Source organism: Podarcis filfolensis (genome assembly GCF_964270895.1).
Source record: "Podarcis filfolensis genome assembly, chromosome: 2".
In the NCBI taxonomy this organism is placed as follows: Eukaryota; Metazoa; Chordata; class Lepidosauria; order Squamata; family Lacertidae; genus Podarcis; species Podarcis filfolensis.
Genome location: NC_139605.1, coordinates 41,377,997 through 41,396,059, shown reverse-complemented (window position 1 = coordinate 41,396,059; position 18,063 = coordinate 41,377,997). Strand labels below are relative to the sequence as shown.

The 18,063-nt window shown below is 46.9% G+C and overlaps 1 protein-coding gene across 1 annotated transcript in view; it reads left to right on the top strand.

Moving 5' to 3' along the window:
- Positions 1-18,063, top strand: part of CELSR3 (cadherin EGF LAG seven-pass G-type receptor 3) — an 86,337-nt gene that overhangs the window by 24,734 nt on the left and 43,540 nt on the right. The window contains exons 2-3 of the mRNA XM_083602814.1: positions 5,553-6,185; positions 17,511-17,733. Coding sequence (XP_083458940.1) covers positions 5,553-6,185; positions 17,511-17,733 — 856 coding nt within the window. The remainder of the gene's footprint in view (positions 1-5,552; positions 6,186-17,510; positions 17,734-18,063) is intronic.

Below are 18,063 nucleotides of genomic sequence, written 5' to 3'. Positions count from 1 at the left end.
AACACAATTTACAGGGAGCACAACCAAAGACTTATGGTGTAAGTCCAAAAGACTCTATAGGGAGTGAGTTTCACAGCTTTGGGGCTGCCACAAAGAAGGCCCCGTAGGCATGGGGAGTTGCTATTGGAGAGACAGGATTCAGAAGTCCTGCAGCACACCTCAGCATGCAGAATTCATCACAAAAACCTTTAGAACAGGGCAATCTGGGATTGGGGAGGTATAATTCCTGGTGTTTTCAGGGTGTGGCACATGAGTGCCATGGCTTATGTAGCTAAAGCAGCAGCACCTAGGCCCAAAGGGGAAGTATTGGAAGGCTTGGGAGAATCCCAAAGTTTGCAGAAGCCCCTGAACAGCCTAATCAGGACTGAGCATGCTCAGTGGCCATAGAATGTGGGAGGAGGCATTATTGGTTTGTTTTTGTTTTATTGTGTATTACGTATTTTGTGTTCTTGTTTTGCATTGTTATGTTTTTAACTGCCCTGTGATTTTCAGATAAAGGGCAGCTTATAAATTCATAATAGAATAATAGAATGCTGACTGATTGTGGAGGGGGAAATGGATAACCAGGAGCAGGGGATGGAGGGGAGCGGCTGGCATCCTGAACTGGGAGCACGCCTGTAATCCGCTACTCCGCCGTGTGGAATTTGTGAGAGAGGGCCATAGAGCAGCTGAGTTGTATCCCCTAGGTCTCCAGGTAGAGCTGAAAAAGAGTTCCTGCCTAAAACCCTGGAGAGCTTCTGCCTGTCAGTGCAGACAATACTGGGCCAGCTGGAACAATGGTCTGACTCTGGACGTGGGTGGCACTGTGGTCTAAACCACTGATCGGAAGGTTGGCAGTTCGAATCCCCGCGACAGGGTGAGCTCCCATTGCTCTGTCCCAGTTCCTGCCAACCTAGCAGTTCAAAAGTATAGCAGGGTGAGTAGATAAATAGGTACCGTTGTAGCGGGAAGGTAAATGGCATTTCTGTGCGCTCTGGTTTTCGTCACAGTGTTCTGTTGTGCCAGAAGCGGTTTAGTCATGCTGGCCACATGACCTGGAAAGCTGTCTGTGGACAAATGTCGGCTCCCTCGGCCTGAAAGCGAGATGAGCGCTGCACCCCATAATCGCTTTTGACTGGACTTAACCATCCAGGGGTCCTTTACCTTTTACTTTTACCTGACTCTGGATAAGGCAGCTTCCTATATGTTCCTAGAATCTTCTCTCCCCCACCTGGTGCTAACTCAAAAGTCCTCTGTGCAGAGTTAAGCCAGCTTGCTACCTGTTGACACTTGCGGGCACCATTATAACTGTTGTGCAACCACAGCGCATTGCCGAGGGCGCAGAGTTCTGCTAATGCAGTGGCCGCTCTGGCTGGATGTCCCGTGGTGCTTTGTTATAGCTGAGAGGAGCGCACACTCTGGTTATAAATAGCCACAGCTGCACCTCGCCATTTTTCAGCTGCGGGAGAAAATATGAAATGTGTATAAATAAAAGCACAAAGAGAGCAAAGACATATGGGCAGGGAGTAATGGCTTGACTTCTTATTCCTCAGAAACTCTTTTCCAGGAGGGGACCATTCCATCACAGTCATGCCATCTCTCCCTGCTCGCGCTCTCTCTCTCTCTCTCTCTCTCTCTCTCTCTCTCTCTCTCTCTCTCGCTACAGCTATTGTCGGGGACCATCAGAGAGAGGGGGAGGTTCAGGCTAGGAAAGAGGGCACCAGCAAAGAGAAACAATTGTCCATAACACAGGTCCAAGTGTAGAAACATGAGAATCTGTCTTAGACCAAGCTGAGGCATTGGTTTATATTGGGATATGCTCTGACTGGCTGCAGCTTCCCAGGGTTTCAGGCAGGGGTTCTTCCTAGATCTACCACAGAATGCTACCATTTTAACCATTTCTCTCCATTTCTCACCCCCCACAATCTTAATTTCAGTTCTCCACATTTCGAGACCCGTATGTGATTTTATTCTAAATTCCTCGTGTGAAATCCACTAGCAAACTTCTCCTAATGAAAGCATTTGCCTGCAATTTTGCGAAAAATACTCGTTTTTGCAAAAACATTCCCCTCCAATAATGCATTTTAATGCCACTTTCACTAATATGTGTGTTCTAATGCACACTTTACCTTAGTATATGCATTTTTTGTACACTCAACTGGAGAGTTGCATTGCAAAATTCGGAGAAGTGCAAATTTTGAAGGATGGCTGTGTTTCAGTTTGTGTACTGTTCCAGAAAGTGCGAATGAGTGTCAGCGGTGGTCAGGAGCCTGAGAAGTGGGGGGATGCATGGGCCGAGGAGGCAGGTGGGGAGGATGATGATCCAGGGGGAGGGGCCAGTGATTTGTGGGGTTCTGTGCCATCCACGAGGCAGCTGCCGGTGGTGGTGGAAGAGGGGAGTTGAGAGGAGGAGACTGGGCAGCCAGAGAGAGGGTAGAAGGAGACAGGAAAAGAGCTGTGCTGGGTCTCAGAGTCTGGGGAGGCTGTGGTGCTCTCAAAGAGATTTGTGTCTTTGGAATCGCCTGAGTTACTCCCACTGTTATCACCATGCTAGAAGGGAACAGTTAGAGAGGAGCCTTCAGGTCTTTGATTGCACAGTCAGACAAGGAAGTTTAAGAAGGTGGGGAGGCTCCTATGCTGTGACTTCAATGTTTGAGATGGGGCACTGGTCCACAGTCCTAGATTGCCTAGACAGCTAGGTCAGGGGCTGATCTACTATGAAACTAATGAAGCTTAGGTTTCAGGGCCCCTAATCCTGGAAGGACCCCAGGAACAACTTTGGTCCACATTGCTTTTTTAAAAAATGGGTCTAGAAGACGCAATTTGAGTTGCACGACTCAAATTGATTTTTTGTTGCATATATTTCAACTATCTCACAGCTTAAGGGTTAGTAGCACATATGTTGTAAAGGTTGTTGTAAACAACCCCATTTGGAGTCGTTACCCAGACCTCGTTGGGGGCCCCATAACAGTACAATGGTACCTCGGGTTAAGAACTTAATTCGTTCTGGAGGTCCGTTCTTAACCTGAAACCGTTCTTAACCGGGGTACCACTTTAGCCAATGGGGCCTCCCGCTGCTGCTGTGCCGCCGCCGCGCAATTTCCATTCTCATCCTGAAGCAAAGTTCTTAACCCGAGGTACTACTTCCAGGTTAGCGGAGTCTATAACCTGAAGCGTCTGTAACCCGAGATACCACTGCACAACCCTTCAGGGCTCCAGTTAATTGTCCTCGCTGGTTTGGGTGTGTTTGGGACAAGGAGGGAGGTTTGCCTTTAGCTGTGAATGGTATTTAATTTCTACCCCTTCCCTAACCCTCCTACAGCCCCCGTCCTGCTCCAGGAAGAGAAGGGTAGCTGGCAATCGCAAGGCAAGCAAAGCCACTAGCTGGAGAGCACTTGGTGTGTGTATTTTAAGACAAAGTGACAAATAGCATGCGAGTTAAGTCTGAAGATGGAGTACTCCATTTGGTGGTGAATGGCAAGGCTCCTTATGGTGATTGTAAAACATTGCTACAGTCCTGTAAATTTCCTCCGTCTCTTGCTGAGTATCCATAAGCAACAACCCTGCCCTGAAGAGCTTACAGGCGAAAGATGTATTTCAAGGCAAATCACTCATGAGATTCTAGCAATGTTTTTTGCAGAAGTTTGTGCAGGCTGCGGAAAAGCATGCCGCAGGGACCCAGTTCTCTCCTCTGGTCTGAACCTCTGGAGTCTGGAAGCTGCAATTAATACCAATAGATGGCTAACAGGGACAGAGGGAGCTGTATTATGCCAAAACAGAGGATTAGTCCATTGGTGTTATACCACTGAGCCACAGCTCTTTGCCTTCCACTTTCCCCAGCACACGGCCTCACCTTCCATTCCAATGCATCCCTGTCCATATGGCTGTGAACAGCCCAGAGCCACCCCCTTTTTAAATTCCCCTGGTGCTTTCAGGTGTGAGTTTAATACTGCAAGCGAGCCATTGAGTTGTGGCAAATCAGTAACTGGCAACAGACTTCTTTCTTATTGGATTTTCCCTGGATTAAATGGGGGTGGGGAAATATGGGGTGGCATTTTGATGTGTGAAAAACTTGTGTGCATTAGAAACACCAGTCCCACATCCACGCTATATATTTAAAGCAGGCATAGGCAAACTCGGCCCTCCAGATGTTTTGAGACTGCAACTCCCATCATCCCTAGCTAACAGGACCAGTGGTCAGGGATGATGGGAGTTGTAGTCCCAAAACATCTGGAGGGCCGAGTTTGCCTATGCCTTATTTAAAGTGTGTTTAAAGTATGCAGTCGTCCCCCCAAGCATCCTGGGAACTCTTGTTTGTTAAGGCAGCTGGGAACTGTAGCTCTGTGAAGGCGAAACTACAGTTCCCAGGATTATTTGGGGAGGGGGAGCCATGCACTTTAAATGTGCATCAGGAGTGCTTTAAATGCATGGTATGGGCATGACTTGTGTCTGTTCCACCATAGCTATATACTTTATTGTAGAAACTTGGGCCATAACTACCTGAGAGTAGAACTCCGCTCATAGGATTCTCCTGCTGGCTAGGCTGGCCCAATGCCAAAGAGGGCAGGCTCCTGCAACTTTAATCATTGTATAGAAGCTGCAGGAGGTGGAAGGAATTCACACGAATCACCTGCCTTTTTCCACCTGTACGCGTCTGTGAGATGCATTGGATGAAGTGGGCTCTATTCAACAAAAGCTTAGACTAAAACAGTTCGTGCTTAAGTTGCTGTAGTATTCTTGGTTGGTTTCATCCGATGATTGGTTCACCATATCAGAAGTGACCCTCCACATGTGCAGTGTTCCCCTTAGCTGCCTTTATGGGGGACAGAGTGTTCTATGCTCTTGATTTGTGGGCGCTTGCGATAATCCACTTCCAGAACCTCTGCTCCTCCCTCCCCATTCAGAGACTCCCCCCCCAAAAAAAATACAGTATGCAAAACTCATATTCCCATACATAACACCACAACTTTTAGCAGTGTACTTCTGAAAAACACATTCCTGTTAAGTGACCCACAAGCTTTGGAACTGGTCTGTGGTTTCCTGGAGGATTGGTAAAAGGAAGAAAGCTCTGCCATTCTCCTGCAAAGATATGCACCTGCATTGTTCAGCCTGGACACTGAGGTCCAACTCCGAGGGCCTTCTGGTAGTTCCCTCACTGCGAGAAGTGAGGTTACAGGGAACCAGGCAGAGGGACTTCTCGGTAGTGGCACCCACCCTGTGGAACGCCCTCCCATCAGATGTCAAGGAAACAAACAACTATGTGACTTTTAGAAGACATCTGAAGGGCAGCAGCCCTGTTTTGGGAAGTTTTTAATGTTTGATGTTTTATCGTGTTTTTAATATTCTGTTGGGAGCCACCCAGAGTGGCTGGGGAAACCCAGCCAGATGGACAGGGTATAAATAATAATGAAATAAATTGTTGTTGCTTCTGTTGCTGTTGCTGCTGTTGTTGTTGTGCTTTGCTCCTCTTGCCAGTCTCAATTTGTGAGCCAATTTCTCTTGTATCAGGTGTTTGTGTTTGAAGCCCTTCCCTCCGAACCCCTGTCCTAACCTCTCCCTTCTCTGCCCTGCAGACGGGATCCACAGTGTGACAGCCCAGTGCGTCCTGCGCGTCATTGTCATCACCGAGGACATGCTGGCCAACAGCATCACGGTGCGCCTGGAGAACATGTGGCAGGAGCGCTTCCTCTCTCCCCTCCTGGCCAACTTCCTGGAGGGCGTGGCCACTGTCCTGGCCACCCCAAAGGAGGACGTCTTCATCTTCAACATCCAGAACGACACGGACGTCGGCGGGCAGGTGCTGAATGTCAGCTTCTCCGCCATGGCGCCCCGCAGCGGCCATTTCTACAGCTCGGAGGAGCTCCAGGAACAGCTGTACATGAAGCGCATGACTCTGACCGCGGTCTCCATGCTGGAGGTGCTCCCCTTCGACGACAACGTCTGCCTCCGCGAGCCCTGCCAGAACTACATGAAGTGCATCTCGGTGCTCAAGTTTGACAGCTCGGCTCCCTTCATCGCCTCCGTCTCCACCCTCTTCCGGCCCATCCACCCCATCACGGGCCTGCGCTGCCGCTGCCCCCAGGGCTTCACCGGAGACTACTGCGAGATGGAGATCAACCTCTGCTACTCCAACCCCTGCCGCAACGGAGGGGTCTGCACCCGCAAGGAGGGCGGCTATACCTGCATCTGCCACCAGCACTTCACAGGTAAGGCCATGGTCAAACCTCAGCGAAAGAGGAGGCTTGCTGTGCGGCAGTGGCAGTGTTTTCCCAAATGAAATTCTGCTCTCAGGGGCTTCCATATGCCTACTTAGGACCAGGCGGAGTCCTTGTGCCAAAGGGACCCACATTCTGCACTGAGGATACTAGACGTGCTTTACTTGTGTGGGTTCATGCTTCTTGTCACACTGATTTTAAAAATAATAATAATTAAGGCTCAATATAGGCACTACCCATAAACATGTACGCTGGAGGGAGATTGGACTCTGATCTGCCTCCTGGAATATTCTTGCAATAGAACATGCTTGTGGCTGCTGAGACCATATATCACGGGTCCTGAAAGACCTACATTGGCTCCCAGTATATTTCTGAGCACAATTCAAAGTCCTAAATGGCCTCAGCCCAGTATACCTGAAGGAGCATCTCCATCCCCATCATTCTGCCTGGACACTGAGGTTACTGTAAGGTTACAGGGAACCAGGCAGAGGGCCTTCTCAGTAGTGGCGCCCACCCTGTGGAACGCCCTCCCATCAGATGTCAAGGAAACAAACAACTATGTGACTTTTAGAAGACATCTGAAGGGCGGTAGCCCTGTTTTGGGAAGTTTTTAATGTTTGATGTTTTATCATGTTTTTAATATTCTGTTGGGAGCTGCCCAGAGTGGCTGGGGAAATCCAGCCAGATGGGCGGGGTACAAATAATAAATTATTATTATTATTATTATTATTATTATTATTAAATTTTAAATATTAAAGGGTATAGATAAATCATCATCATCATCATCATCATCATCATCATCATCATCACCTTGCCTATTACCGTATTTTTCGCTCTATAAGACGCACCAGACCACAAGATGCACCTAGTTTTTGGAGGAGGAAAACAAGAAAAAATATATTCTGAATCTCAGAAGCCAGAACAGCAAGAGGTGAAAGCAGCAATCCCTCTAGCTGTTCTGGCTTCTGGGATAGCTGCGCAGCCTGCATTCGCTCCATAAGACGCACACACATTTCCCCTTACTTTTGAGGAGGGAAAAAGTGAGTCTTATAGAGCAAAAAATACGGTACTTTTTTAAATAGCCATTTTTAAAAATGCACATTTAAAACACACCGCTTGCTCTCAAGAATCTTGGGAACTGTAGTTTACCCCTCAAAGAGCTACCATTCCCAGCACCTTTGACTACCAACAGTTTCAAGGATTCTTGGTCCTTTAAGTGCATGGTTTGTGCACAACCTCTGTTACGGGGGCTTTAAGTTACAACAACTGTGACTAGAAGAAAAACTTTCCCTCAATCACCTTCTCGCAAGATATTGGATTATTGGTCTGCAAGCCTGACTAACCAACCAAAGCTTATACCAAAGCTGCTTCCAAACGGGAGGCTCTGAGCGCTAATAAATCACTGCTTTTCCACTGTAAGCTATAAGTGGAATTGCAATTGACTTTCTACACTACTGGGGATATTGCACTTTTTCTGCCTGTTCATGGGCACGACAGAGCGGCTGTGGGTGGGGGAGGGAAGATCCAGCCCACCTGAGCAGCCATTTGGAAGTGGGCAAGGCAGAATGCAAAGAATCCTTTTTTTTAAAGGGGGGGGTGCGCGCACGCCTAGCACTTATTAATTTAAGCATGATTCCCCATTGCTACCCATGAAATGCCCATAAACAAAAGTAGTTAATGTTGGTTTGTGACTGGAAGCATTTAATTGGTGAGGGTGGAATAATGTTGCTAAAATGACAGTGACTGAAAAGTGTCCCCCCCTTTATTAGCATTATTTTGCTATAAATCTCTAACGTTATTTTACGTAAGTGTTATTTAACTAACATTTCATTTTTAAAATAAGAATTGTTGATTGGAAGAGTTTAATCAGGAGGAAGAACCCATGATGAACAGGTCCTCCCCATTTATTCTTTTAGAAAGTTAGCATTGTAAAACTTTCCTTTAAGCAATATTGTGCTAATGTTTTATTTATCTTTTTTTTTAAAAAAAATGCTGTTCACTCAAGAGTTTTAAGGCTAACTGGAAGACTGATGGTCTGCAGGGCCACAGGTCCCACATCCCTATTGTAAGGGCTGGAGTTGTGGGATCCAGTTCCCTGCCCGCCTGTCAAAACTGGCACTGCTGGGGTGGGGAGATAAATATCTGGTCTGCAGGCTAGAAATGATTCCCCATTCTTGCTTTAGAGTTTTGGGTTTACTATAATGTAAGCACTCGTCTGCCAGCAGGTGGAGAGTAGCAGGGAGCCAGCTGGGAGGAGAGGAAAATGTGATGGTGATCAGCAGGTACTTTCCATGTTCCATAGTCAGGCTACATGGCCAGCAGCAATGGAGAAGATTTGCAAGCAGACCTAGTTACTTACTAGCAGGGTTCCAGCTTAAGGCTCAACAGGCAGGCTATCTTGCAAAAGAAGGTATTGAGAGAATTGCAGAGATGGACAGGCTGTGAGTTATAAATCTTTGCAACCGCACTTTCCTCCAGGGGAATCGTTCATGCCAGTCTGCTCAAGACTGAAAAGTGCAGGCTCTAGGATGGCAATAGAAGGGGCGGGGACTGTTGTGTGTTACAGCAAGAGCTTAGTGCACCAAATTAGAAATACAGACATCAGGGTTCCAGTTACAGATAGGTAGCCGTGTTGGTCTGCCATAGTCATAGACATCAGGGTTGTGTTTCCAGAGTCTGCTTGTCATCGGAGATGAGAATCATAGAACTGTAGAGTCAGAAGGGACTACAAGGTTCATCTAGTCCAACCTCCTGCATGCAGGAATCTTTTGCCCAACGTGAGGCTCGTACTATGACCCTGGGATTACGTGTTTCATGCCCTACCAACTGAGCTATCCCATGGGTGAGAGGTTGTTCTCAGGGCTGCAGGAATAACTGAGGTTGAAATGTTGATTTCTCCAGCAGATGCCTAGAGTTTGGAAGTAAAATATACTTGAAGAAACGTCATCCAATATCTGTGTACTTGTTCTTGGGAAACCTGCTTAGTATTCCAATGTGTTACTTAATGCTGTCCTAAGAAAAAGGTTGCTTTAGGCATAGACACAGAGCTGTAATAATATTTATTTATTTATTTATTCATACATACATACATATATACCCTGCCCATCTGGCTGGGTTTCCCCAGCCACTCTGGGCAGCTTCCAACAAAATATTAAAAACACAATAAAACATCAAACATTTAAAACTTCCCAAAACAGGGCTGCCTTAAGATGTCTTCTAAAAGTCAGGTAGTTGTTTATTTCCTTGGCATCTGATGGGAGGGTGTTCCACAGGGCAGGCACCACTACTGAGAAGGCCCTCTGCCTGGTTCCCTGTAACCTCACTTCTCACAATGAAGGAACCACCCGAAGGACCTCGGAGCTGGACCTCAGTGTCTGGGCTGAACAATGGTGGTGGAGATGCTCCTTCAGGTATACTGCGCTGAGGCTGTTTCGGGCTTTAAAGGTCAGCACCAACACTTTGAATTGTGCTCGGAAATGTACTGGGAGCCAATGTAGGTCTTTCAGGACCGGTGTTACGTGGTCTTGGCTGTTGTGTTCCAAAGGTTGCAGAGTTGTGACAGCAGTTTTTCTGTTGCATTAATCAAGCTTCTTAGATGTTCCACTGGTAGTCAGACTGGGACTCCAGGCAGCTTACACAAATTAAAACACAGAAGGTTTAAAACATATAAACTCCACCTGGTACGCAGGCTGAGACCCTACCTGCCCGCGGACTGTCTCGCCAGAGTGGTGCATGCTCTAGTTATCTCCCGCTTGGACTACTGCAATGCGCTCTACGTGGGGCTACCTTTGAAGGTGACTCGGAAACTACAACTAATCCAGAATGCGGCAGCTAGACTGGTGACTGGGGGCGGCCGCCGAGACCACATAACACCGGTCTTGAAAGACCTACATTGGCTCCCAGTACGTTTCCGAGCACAATTCAAAGTGCTGGTGTTGACCTTTAAAGCCCTAAAAGGCCTTGGCCCAGTATACCTGAAGGAGCGTCTCCACCCCCATCGTTCTGCCCGGACGCTGAGGTCCAGCGCCGAGGGCCTTCTGGCGGTTCCCTCATTGCGAGAAGCAAAGCTACAAGGAACCAGGCAGAGGGCCTTCTCGGTAGTGGCGCCCACCCTGTGGAACGCCCTCCCATCAGATGTCAAAGCGATAAACAACTACCTGACATTCAGAAGACATCTTAAGGCAGCCCTGTTCAGGGAAGTTTTTAATGTGTGATATTTTAGTGCATTTTTGGTTTCTATGGAAGCCGCCCAGAGTGGCTGGGGAAACCCAGCCAGATGGGCGGGGTACAAATAATAAATTATTATTATTATTATTATTATTATTATTATTATTATTATTAAAGAGTAATTAAACTATAACAGCATTACAACAATATAAAGAAACCTAAGTTTTAGCCAGAGTAGACCTATTGAAGTTAATGGACCTAACACAGTCATATTCATTCTTTATAGTAGATCCATGCTGAGTAAAACTTAGCTGAATGGACTTTAATAGGATTTAAGCAACCTAATGGTTTACAGAAATGCAAGGCTGATCCTGAGCCTTTTATACACAAAAGGAAGGCCTATTGAGCTTAATGAGGCTTCGTTCATGTAATTGTGACATGGTCTTTTCATGAGCAGGATGGATGTGAAGATAGGCATTGCAGTTATTTCGCTTAGATACACACACATGGATGGTTTCTTGCAGCTGAGACAGCTATTAGCATATCATCCCTACCAAGCCTCCTGTTCCCTTGATCTACAGGATAGATCACGTATTCACCGGACAGACAATCAGGAACGGAGGAGCCAGGGGCTGGCGGTTGATAAAAGGATGAGGCAATGGGTAAACTGGCTTTGCACACCTCGGCCTGCCAGGAGGGAGAGACGCGCCTCCAAGCCTGGCTGGGGAAGAGATAAGCAAAGTCAATGGTAATTAACCCTGAACGTCTGAAGTGCAAGCCCACATTAGGAGGAGGGTTAATGTGCACTTGCTTCCCTGTCACTTCCTGGCATCTCCCCAATTTCCTTAGGAGAGTGGACAGGACCAAAAGAACAGAGCAAAGAACCAGTGGAGGAATTAGAGGAGGGAGGGGATGGTTTCATTCTGCCCCTCCCCTTACAGGCTGCTGCTAAGTAGCTCTGTGCTGAGCTGAGCCTACCCAACAGACAGGACTGGTGGATGAAGAAGTGCCTCCCCATCAGATTCTCTGTGTTTATCACTCTCGCTATTTATGTTATATTATGAATACTTACATTCATTATTTAATTTGTAAGCCACTCAGTAGGCTTCTGACCAGTTTTACAAGCGTAAAAATCAATTGCACTGAAATACAAAGCAACCCCATTCAAACATGTATCATTAAAATCGGCAATAAAGCAACCCCAATAAAACAACACAGCAATGAAAACAGGAGACATAAGGTGAGCAGATGCAGAGGAAGGCAGGGCCTTTGGTATTTCTGAATAGGTTTCAGGTTTTCTCGCCCATGCGTGGCAAGCTTTGCTTGCCAAAATCCCCCTCCTCTATACAGCTGTGAAATATCTTCCTTTGTAGTCAGTCAGCCTGGTGCGCAATCTTGCCGCGCATGAGGGGTCTTCCTTTTGGGCCACTGCTTCTGCTCTTCTAATTTTTAGCATTACTGTGGGTAAGCTCCTGGGTCACCAGGCCACAACGCAGAGATGCTGTTTTCACCTGTGCAGTGGCCGTGGGAGACGAGGGTTGCCCAGTCCTGCTACTTCCCCTGATCATTGCCTGCTGCAGTAGGTGAGAGAGAACAGGGTAGGAGAAGTCACACTTACCGCTTCTCCCTTACTACTTCACAACTGGCAATGGTATGAGCAGCATCTGTGGGGTGTAAACTGGCAACCCTATAAACTCCCATGTGGTGATGCTCAATACCTGGAACTGGTAGGCCAACCGGAAGTGACCATTAGGGGGCAAGGAGAGCCCACCTGGGTCAGATCAAAGGTCCGCCGGGTCCACTCTCCTGCTGCCCACATTGCCAACTAGATTATGCTTCCAGGATGGCCACAACCAGGACACAGAGGCACACCCTCAGCATTGCACCATTGCTATCCCCAGAATGGCATCACTATCATAAGAGGGAAAAGGCAGAAACAGATTTACATAAAATGTGCACATTCAAAGGTATAGCCAAAGAGATGCTCTGTATTTATTTGCATTTATGAATTGTTTCCTATAAAATGTTTCCAACAGAAACGTCAACCATTAAAACAATTTCATAGATAAAAACAACTTCAGTGCAGATACAAACTGGGATAGAAAGAAATCTCCTCTTGAAAGGCTGTTTGAAGTAGGAAGGTGCTAAAGGACAAGAGTGGAGGTGCCGGTTGAATCTGTAGCAGGAAGGTCATTCCAGAGGGCAAATGCTGCCACACTAAAGGGCCAATTCCTACATCACACAGAATGGGCCTCCTGAAATGATATCCGCAATTTGGGAGTCATTGGAGCAACCCGCAATTGCCTAACCTTGGCTCCCACAGGTTCATGCTGGGGCTCACAAGCAAGAGACTTCAGATAGAAGCAAAACAGCGGCTATAATTAAAATGCAATCCATCTCACCACAACGAGGAAGATTGCGACCAGGCGACCTGCATGTTTGCTTGTTCTTCTGTGCAGGAGTTTCTAACTGCTAATGAGCATCCACAAGGCCCCTGCTGCTCTCCCTTCTTGTGGGTCTTTCTCTCTGAACTGAAGACCAGATAGCCCTTCAGATAGAGGACTGTAAAGCAGGACACGCGCCCGCCGTGCTGGAGCTAGCATACCTGGTGAATGTCTTTGATTCAAGACCCAAGAAAGGGTCATTAGTGTGGTACAGCCAAAAAGAACCAGAGGTGTAGGAACAGCAGCAGCAGCAGCAGCTGGTGCTATGGAAGTTTGAAGCCCATGAATATTTTGCAAAGCAGGTAGCTTCTGTCTTTCCAGTTGTAACAGATTAAATGTGGCTCCCGCTCCCGTCTTCACTCCCCCTGGTATCAGACTGGAGGGAATCATTACAGATCTCATCAAAGAGAGGGCGCTTTCATTTCAGAGACAATGGGAAATGCCTCAGGTTCCCCTGGGGACGGACTACACGGAGCCCCACCATTCCCTCTTCCTAGATTTAAAGAGGTGGCAGCTCCCTCTTCAATAGCTGCATAGATCATCCTTGATATTTAGCAGAAAGGGGATGAAATGAAGGAGCAGACTGATGAAGGAAGGTGTCTTGCAAACAGCGCTTTTCTCAGCCCTGAATCAGGATGCCCTCTGAGCCCAAATAGGCATTGCTGGCTTGTGTTAGGGGATGCGGGTGGCGCTGTGGGTTAAACCACAGAGCCTAGGACTTGCCGATCAGAAGGTCGGCGGTTCGAATCCCCGTGACAGGGTTAGTTCCTGTTCCTCTGTCCCTGCTCCTGCCAACCTGGCAGTTCAAAAGCACGTCAAAGTGCAAGTAGATAAATAGGTACTGCTCCGGCGGGAAGGTAAACGGCGTTTCTGTGCGCTGCTCTGGTTCGCCAGAAGCGGCTTAGTCATACTGGCCACATGACCCGGAAACTGTACGCCGGCTCCCTCGGCCAATAAAGCGAGATGAGCGCCACAGTCCCAGAGTCGGCCACTACTGGACCTAATGGTCAGGGGTCCCTTTACCTTAGCTTGTGTTGGATTGTGTGTACAGGTAATTTGGTCCATCCTCTATAGACGTTATCTCCTTCTGGATGAATCATAGTCCTTTTAAGGACTATGACTCTTGCACTCATTACTCAGCTTCCTCCAAATCATCACAATTATTACCTATGATGGGTAGGATCATCTCTGAGTGTTGTGGTGCAGAGACAAATAACAAATCTCCTGGTTATTAAAAAGAAAGCTGTCCTAGGGCCACTTGGGAAAGCATTTTTTTCTCTCATTTAATCTGTTCCAGCCCTGCTGAGTTTTCTAGATTACCTTCCTTATTGCATTGTTGATTACTGGCATTAGGGCATATTCCAGTGTCAGCCAGACAGATTTGTACTGTGAGATGACTGTAAATTTGGGTTGTGAAAACAACAGAAGTTTGATCTGTCAACCAGGGATGACTATAATCTGTAATTACAAACCTTGTCTTTTGAATAAGTGTTTTGGAACTGCCTTCTGGTGAATATCAGACCGGCTCCAACCCTTTTGGGAATTCGGCACCCATTGAGGACCTTTTTATTCCACCAGGCCTTCCTAGAATGGTGATCCTGGCCTGGTCACTATTAATTTTGGAACAGTATAATGTTATTTTAATGGGTTTTTATCTGGTATTCATCAAATTGTATCCATTTCTGTTTGGTACATTGCTTTGAGATTCTTTTGGACATAAAGCAATTAAGAAATTTTATAAATAAGTACCGTATTTTTCGCTCTATAAGATGCACCAGGCCACAAGACGCAGCTAGTTTTTGGAGGAAGAAAACAAGAAAAAAAATATTGTGAATCTCAGAAGCCAGAACAGCAAGAGGGATCGCTGTGCAGTGAAAGCAGCAATCCCTCTTGCTGTTCTGGCTGCTGGGATAGCTGCACAGCCTGCATTCGCTCCATAAGACGCACACACATTTCCCCTTACTTTTTAGGAGAGAAAAAGTGAGTCTTATAGAGCAAAAAATACGGTCCATAACTAACTGCCCCATCTCCCCCCACAAGACCCTTAGCCTTCCAGATCTCTTACTGGCTTCAGAGACAGTCTTTTACAAAACCATCTGCTTAAATAGTGCTGCTGGAGATGCATAGCACATGTCCTCCAATGCTGCTTGATACCAGTTTGTTAGTAACAAAACCAATGGACTGGGTGAGCTGTATGTTGGCCTGGTAGCTGTGGCAACTGTCCAGTAGTGTAGCAGGAGGTGTTCATCTTTCCATGCTCCTTGTGGTTAGTTTTCCACCCACAGCTCTAGATCTGCCTAGATTTGTAATACTGCCATTCCAGAGAGCCTCTTTCAGCAAACTAGAGGCATGATGGGCTCCTTAGATCCTAGCCAGCCCTCTCTTTGCCTCTGTCTCTTAAACTCCTCTCTTGTTTCAGCTTCAGAGAAGTGGAGGTGGGAGGACATTGACATTTGCAAACTAACTGTCTTTTCCTGCCACAATCTGGCAAGAAGCAATTGGATTCAAGGCTGTTGGATTCAAGGCTGTGTGGCCCTCATCATAACTGAATATTGGTGGAAGAGCAGGGACCCATCCCCCCGTACTGAGCCCATACCATCTTCTGTAATCAGCATTAGTCCTACAAACATGCAAGGAGACTTGCTGGATCAGATTAAAAGGCCCATTTAGTCCAGCAGTCTGCTCTCAAATGACCTATGAAAAGTCCACAAGGAAAACATGAGCCCAGTAGCATACTTCTGTCAGACTTGGAAGGTGCGAGTGAGTTTAATGCCCATGCGAGGGCTAGACTCTGTGCTCTAGTGAACCAGAGAAGTATTTGAACTTAGGTGTGCTGCGATGCATAGGATATGAGCCTTGCCAACAAACGGTTCAAAGGAATTAGCTCTCAGCTGGGCCTGAGAGTTGTTGTCTCCTCACCTGTGTACGCACTGACAAACCACTGGCAAAGAGAATTTCCCTTTCCCAACACTCTGCATTCTTGCTCAGCCAAGGGAAAACTATAGCAGCAAACCTGACATGCCTGGTATTGGTGACGACAGTGAAGAGTTCAGCTTGTCAGTTCAGCTTGTCGGAAGGAAGGTGTGTGGAATCTGATGGCTCTGCTTCAGGTTCCCCAAGGCACCAAATGGTAGATGGCGACACCAAGTGGCTCTTTGGGGGCACGACAATACAAACAGGAGAGATCTTCCAGAAGCCACATTTAGGGACACAGATTCCAGTTGTGTTGAAAACTGCCTCAACTTGGCAGCTGTAATGAGCAGAGAGATTTGCTGTTGCTAACCACTGCCAGGAGCACCTGATGGTGCCCGTCCAGCAACTGTGGTTCTTCTTTTGAAAGAGATAGATGATGTCCATTTCCCCTAGGGCAGCTGCCTGGCCTGCTTTAAACTAGAGCAATAGGCCTCTTGCTGCCTCCTCAGTAGTCAACAAGCACGGTGATGATGGCAGCCCCATGTACCCTGCCTGCGAGTGGAAATTGCTAATATATGCACATTGTCATACTAGCTCTTACAAAATGCTCCCCGCTGAACATTTCTATCTGGATGGATGACCTTGGTGTTTCATGCTCTTATCAGCTAATTATGAGTCCCCAGGTGATGGCTCTGGCGATACTCGTGTTAGAAAACAAATCTTTTTAATGCATGAAATGATGAGGGAATTGCTAGTCCCCATCCCAAGCTGTTTTAGCGTATACGCCTGGAAATGAGGCCTGCTGAAGCCTCAGGAGAGGAGGCCTATGTAGCTGGTTTGACAAGAACAAGGGCTTTTGATATGTTTATAAACCTGAGGGAAATTCCTCAGCTGAGTTTAATGTGCTTTTGTGAGGAGAACCATACATGGGTGTCCACAGGAGGGAGGCAGTTTACCCTCTCCTGTATGAACCATAATTACCAGCCTTTGATTTTTAAGCAAGCTTTTAGCACTTGTAGAACCTGAGACATGAGACAAAATGTACAGGTATTATTCTCATTTCTTAAAATGAGAAATGGTCACTCTGCCTTTCAGTGTTTTACTTTGCCAGTCGCTCATGGAAAAATTCCTGCAAACATACTTGGAACTATATAAAAGGATTTTGTTCCTGGTAAGGAGGACTCGACTGAGGGATCTGCTGTCATGGCCAGCCCATCAGGAACTTCACACAATCTCTTTCTTTGGGTGACTGGAAGACACCAATTCTAATACGAGTAAATGTTTGCCTTGTGTGTAAAGGAGCTGATCTAATAGACCTTTTCAAATTAGTTCACAGGAGATATTCGCTGAGAGTTCAGTGTAAGTTTCTCCTCGGCCATGCGAAGCGACCAGCAGCTTTCAGGGTGATGGAGCTGAGGTCCTTGAGATAAAGCTGGAGTCTGAAGGAGATGCCATGCCTTGAGTTTTCATGGTTCTCCTTGGTGTATATAGCAGTGGGCAGAGTTTTAGATCTCCAAAGCATGGCTTCCTAAACCAGAAATCTTTGATGCATGAAGTTTTACATAGGGTATAATGAGGAGGAAGAGGCTTATCAGACTGGAAGCTGTTGCAGCTGGTTGGCTTTTCTGGAGCACCACAAACATGATTGACAGTATGCAGACATCTTAGGTGCCTTGTCTTAGCAATCTATATATTACTCCACCCTGTTCAATGCCAGGAACTCTCAGCCTTTGCCCCTTCCACTCCCAGAAGCCCCTTGATCTCTTTTCTTCTGTTTTTCTCCCCCCAACAGGTGATAATTGTGAGGTGGATAGTCGGGCAGGACGCTGCGTCCCTGGCGTATGTAGGAATGGAGGCACCTGCACCAATTCTGCTGATGGCGGCTTTCAATGTCACTGCCCACCTGGGGGCTTCGAAAAGCCTTACTGTGAAGTGTCTACACGTTCCTTCCCCCCAAAATCTTTCATCATGTTCCGAGGACTTCGCCAGAGGTTCCACCTGACCCTCTCCCTCTCGTAAGTTATTTGAGCTGGAGCCTTGTCATGTCAGTTAACAGAATAGCCATCTTTCAGCTGCAGCTGATGATAATCATTTTCCATTCTGCTCTCCAAAATGCATTTGCCTGACCTTTCTGGGTTTCTCCTTCATACTAGATTGGGCTGAGATATGAGCTCTAGCTGAGTGTCTACTCTTCAAATGTGACTTTTTAAAATCTAGCTGGAAGAAAAGAAGATTATTAGAATTAAGGTAAAGGTAAAGGACCCCTGACAGTTAAGTCCAGTCGCGAATGACTCTGGGGTTGCGGTGCTCATCTCGCTTTACTAGCCAAACGGACCTGACGTTTG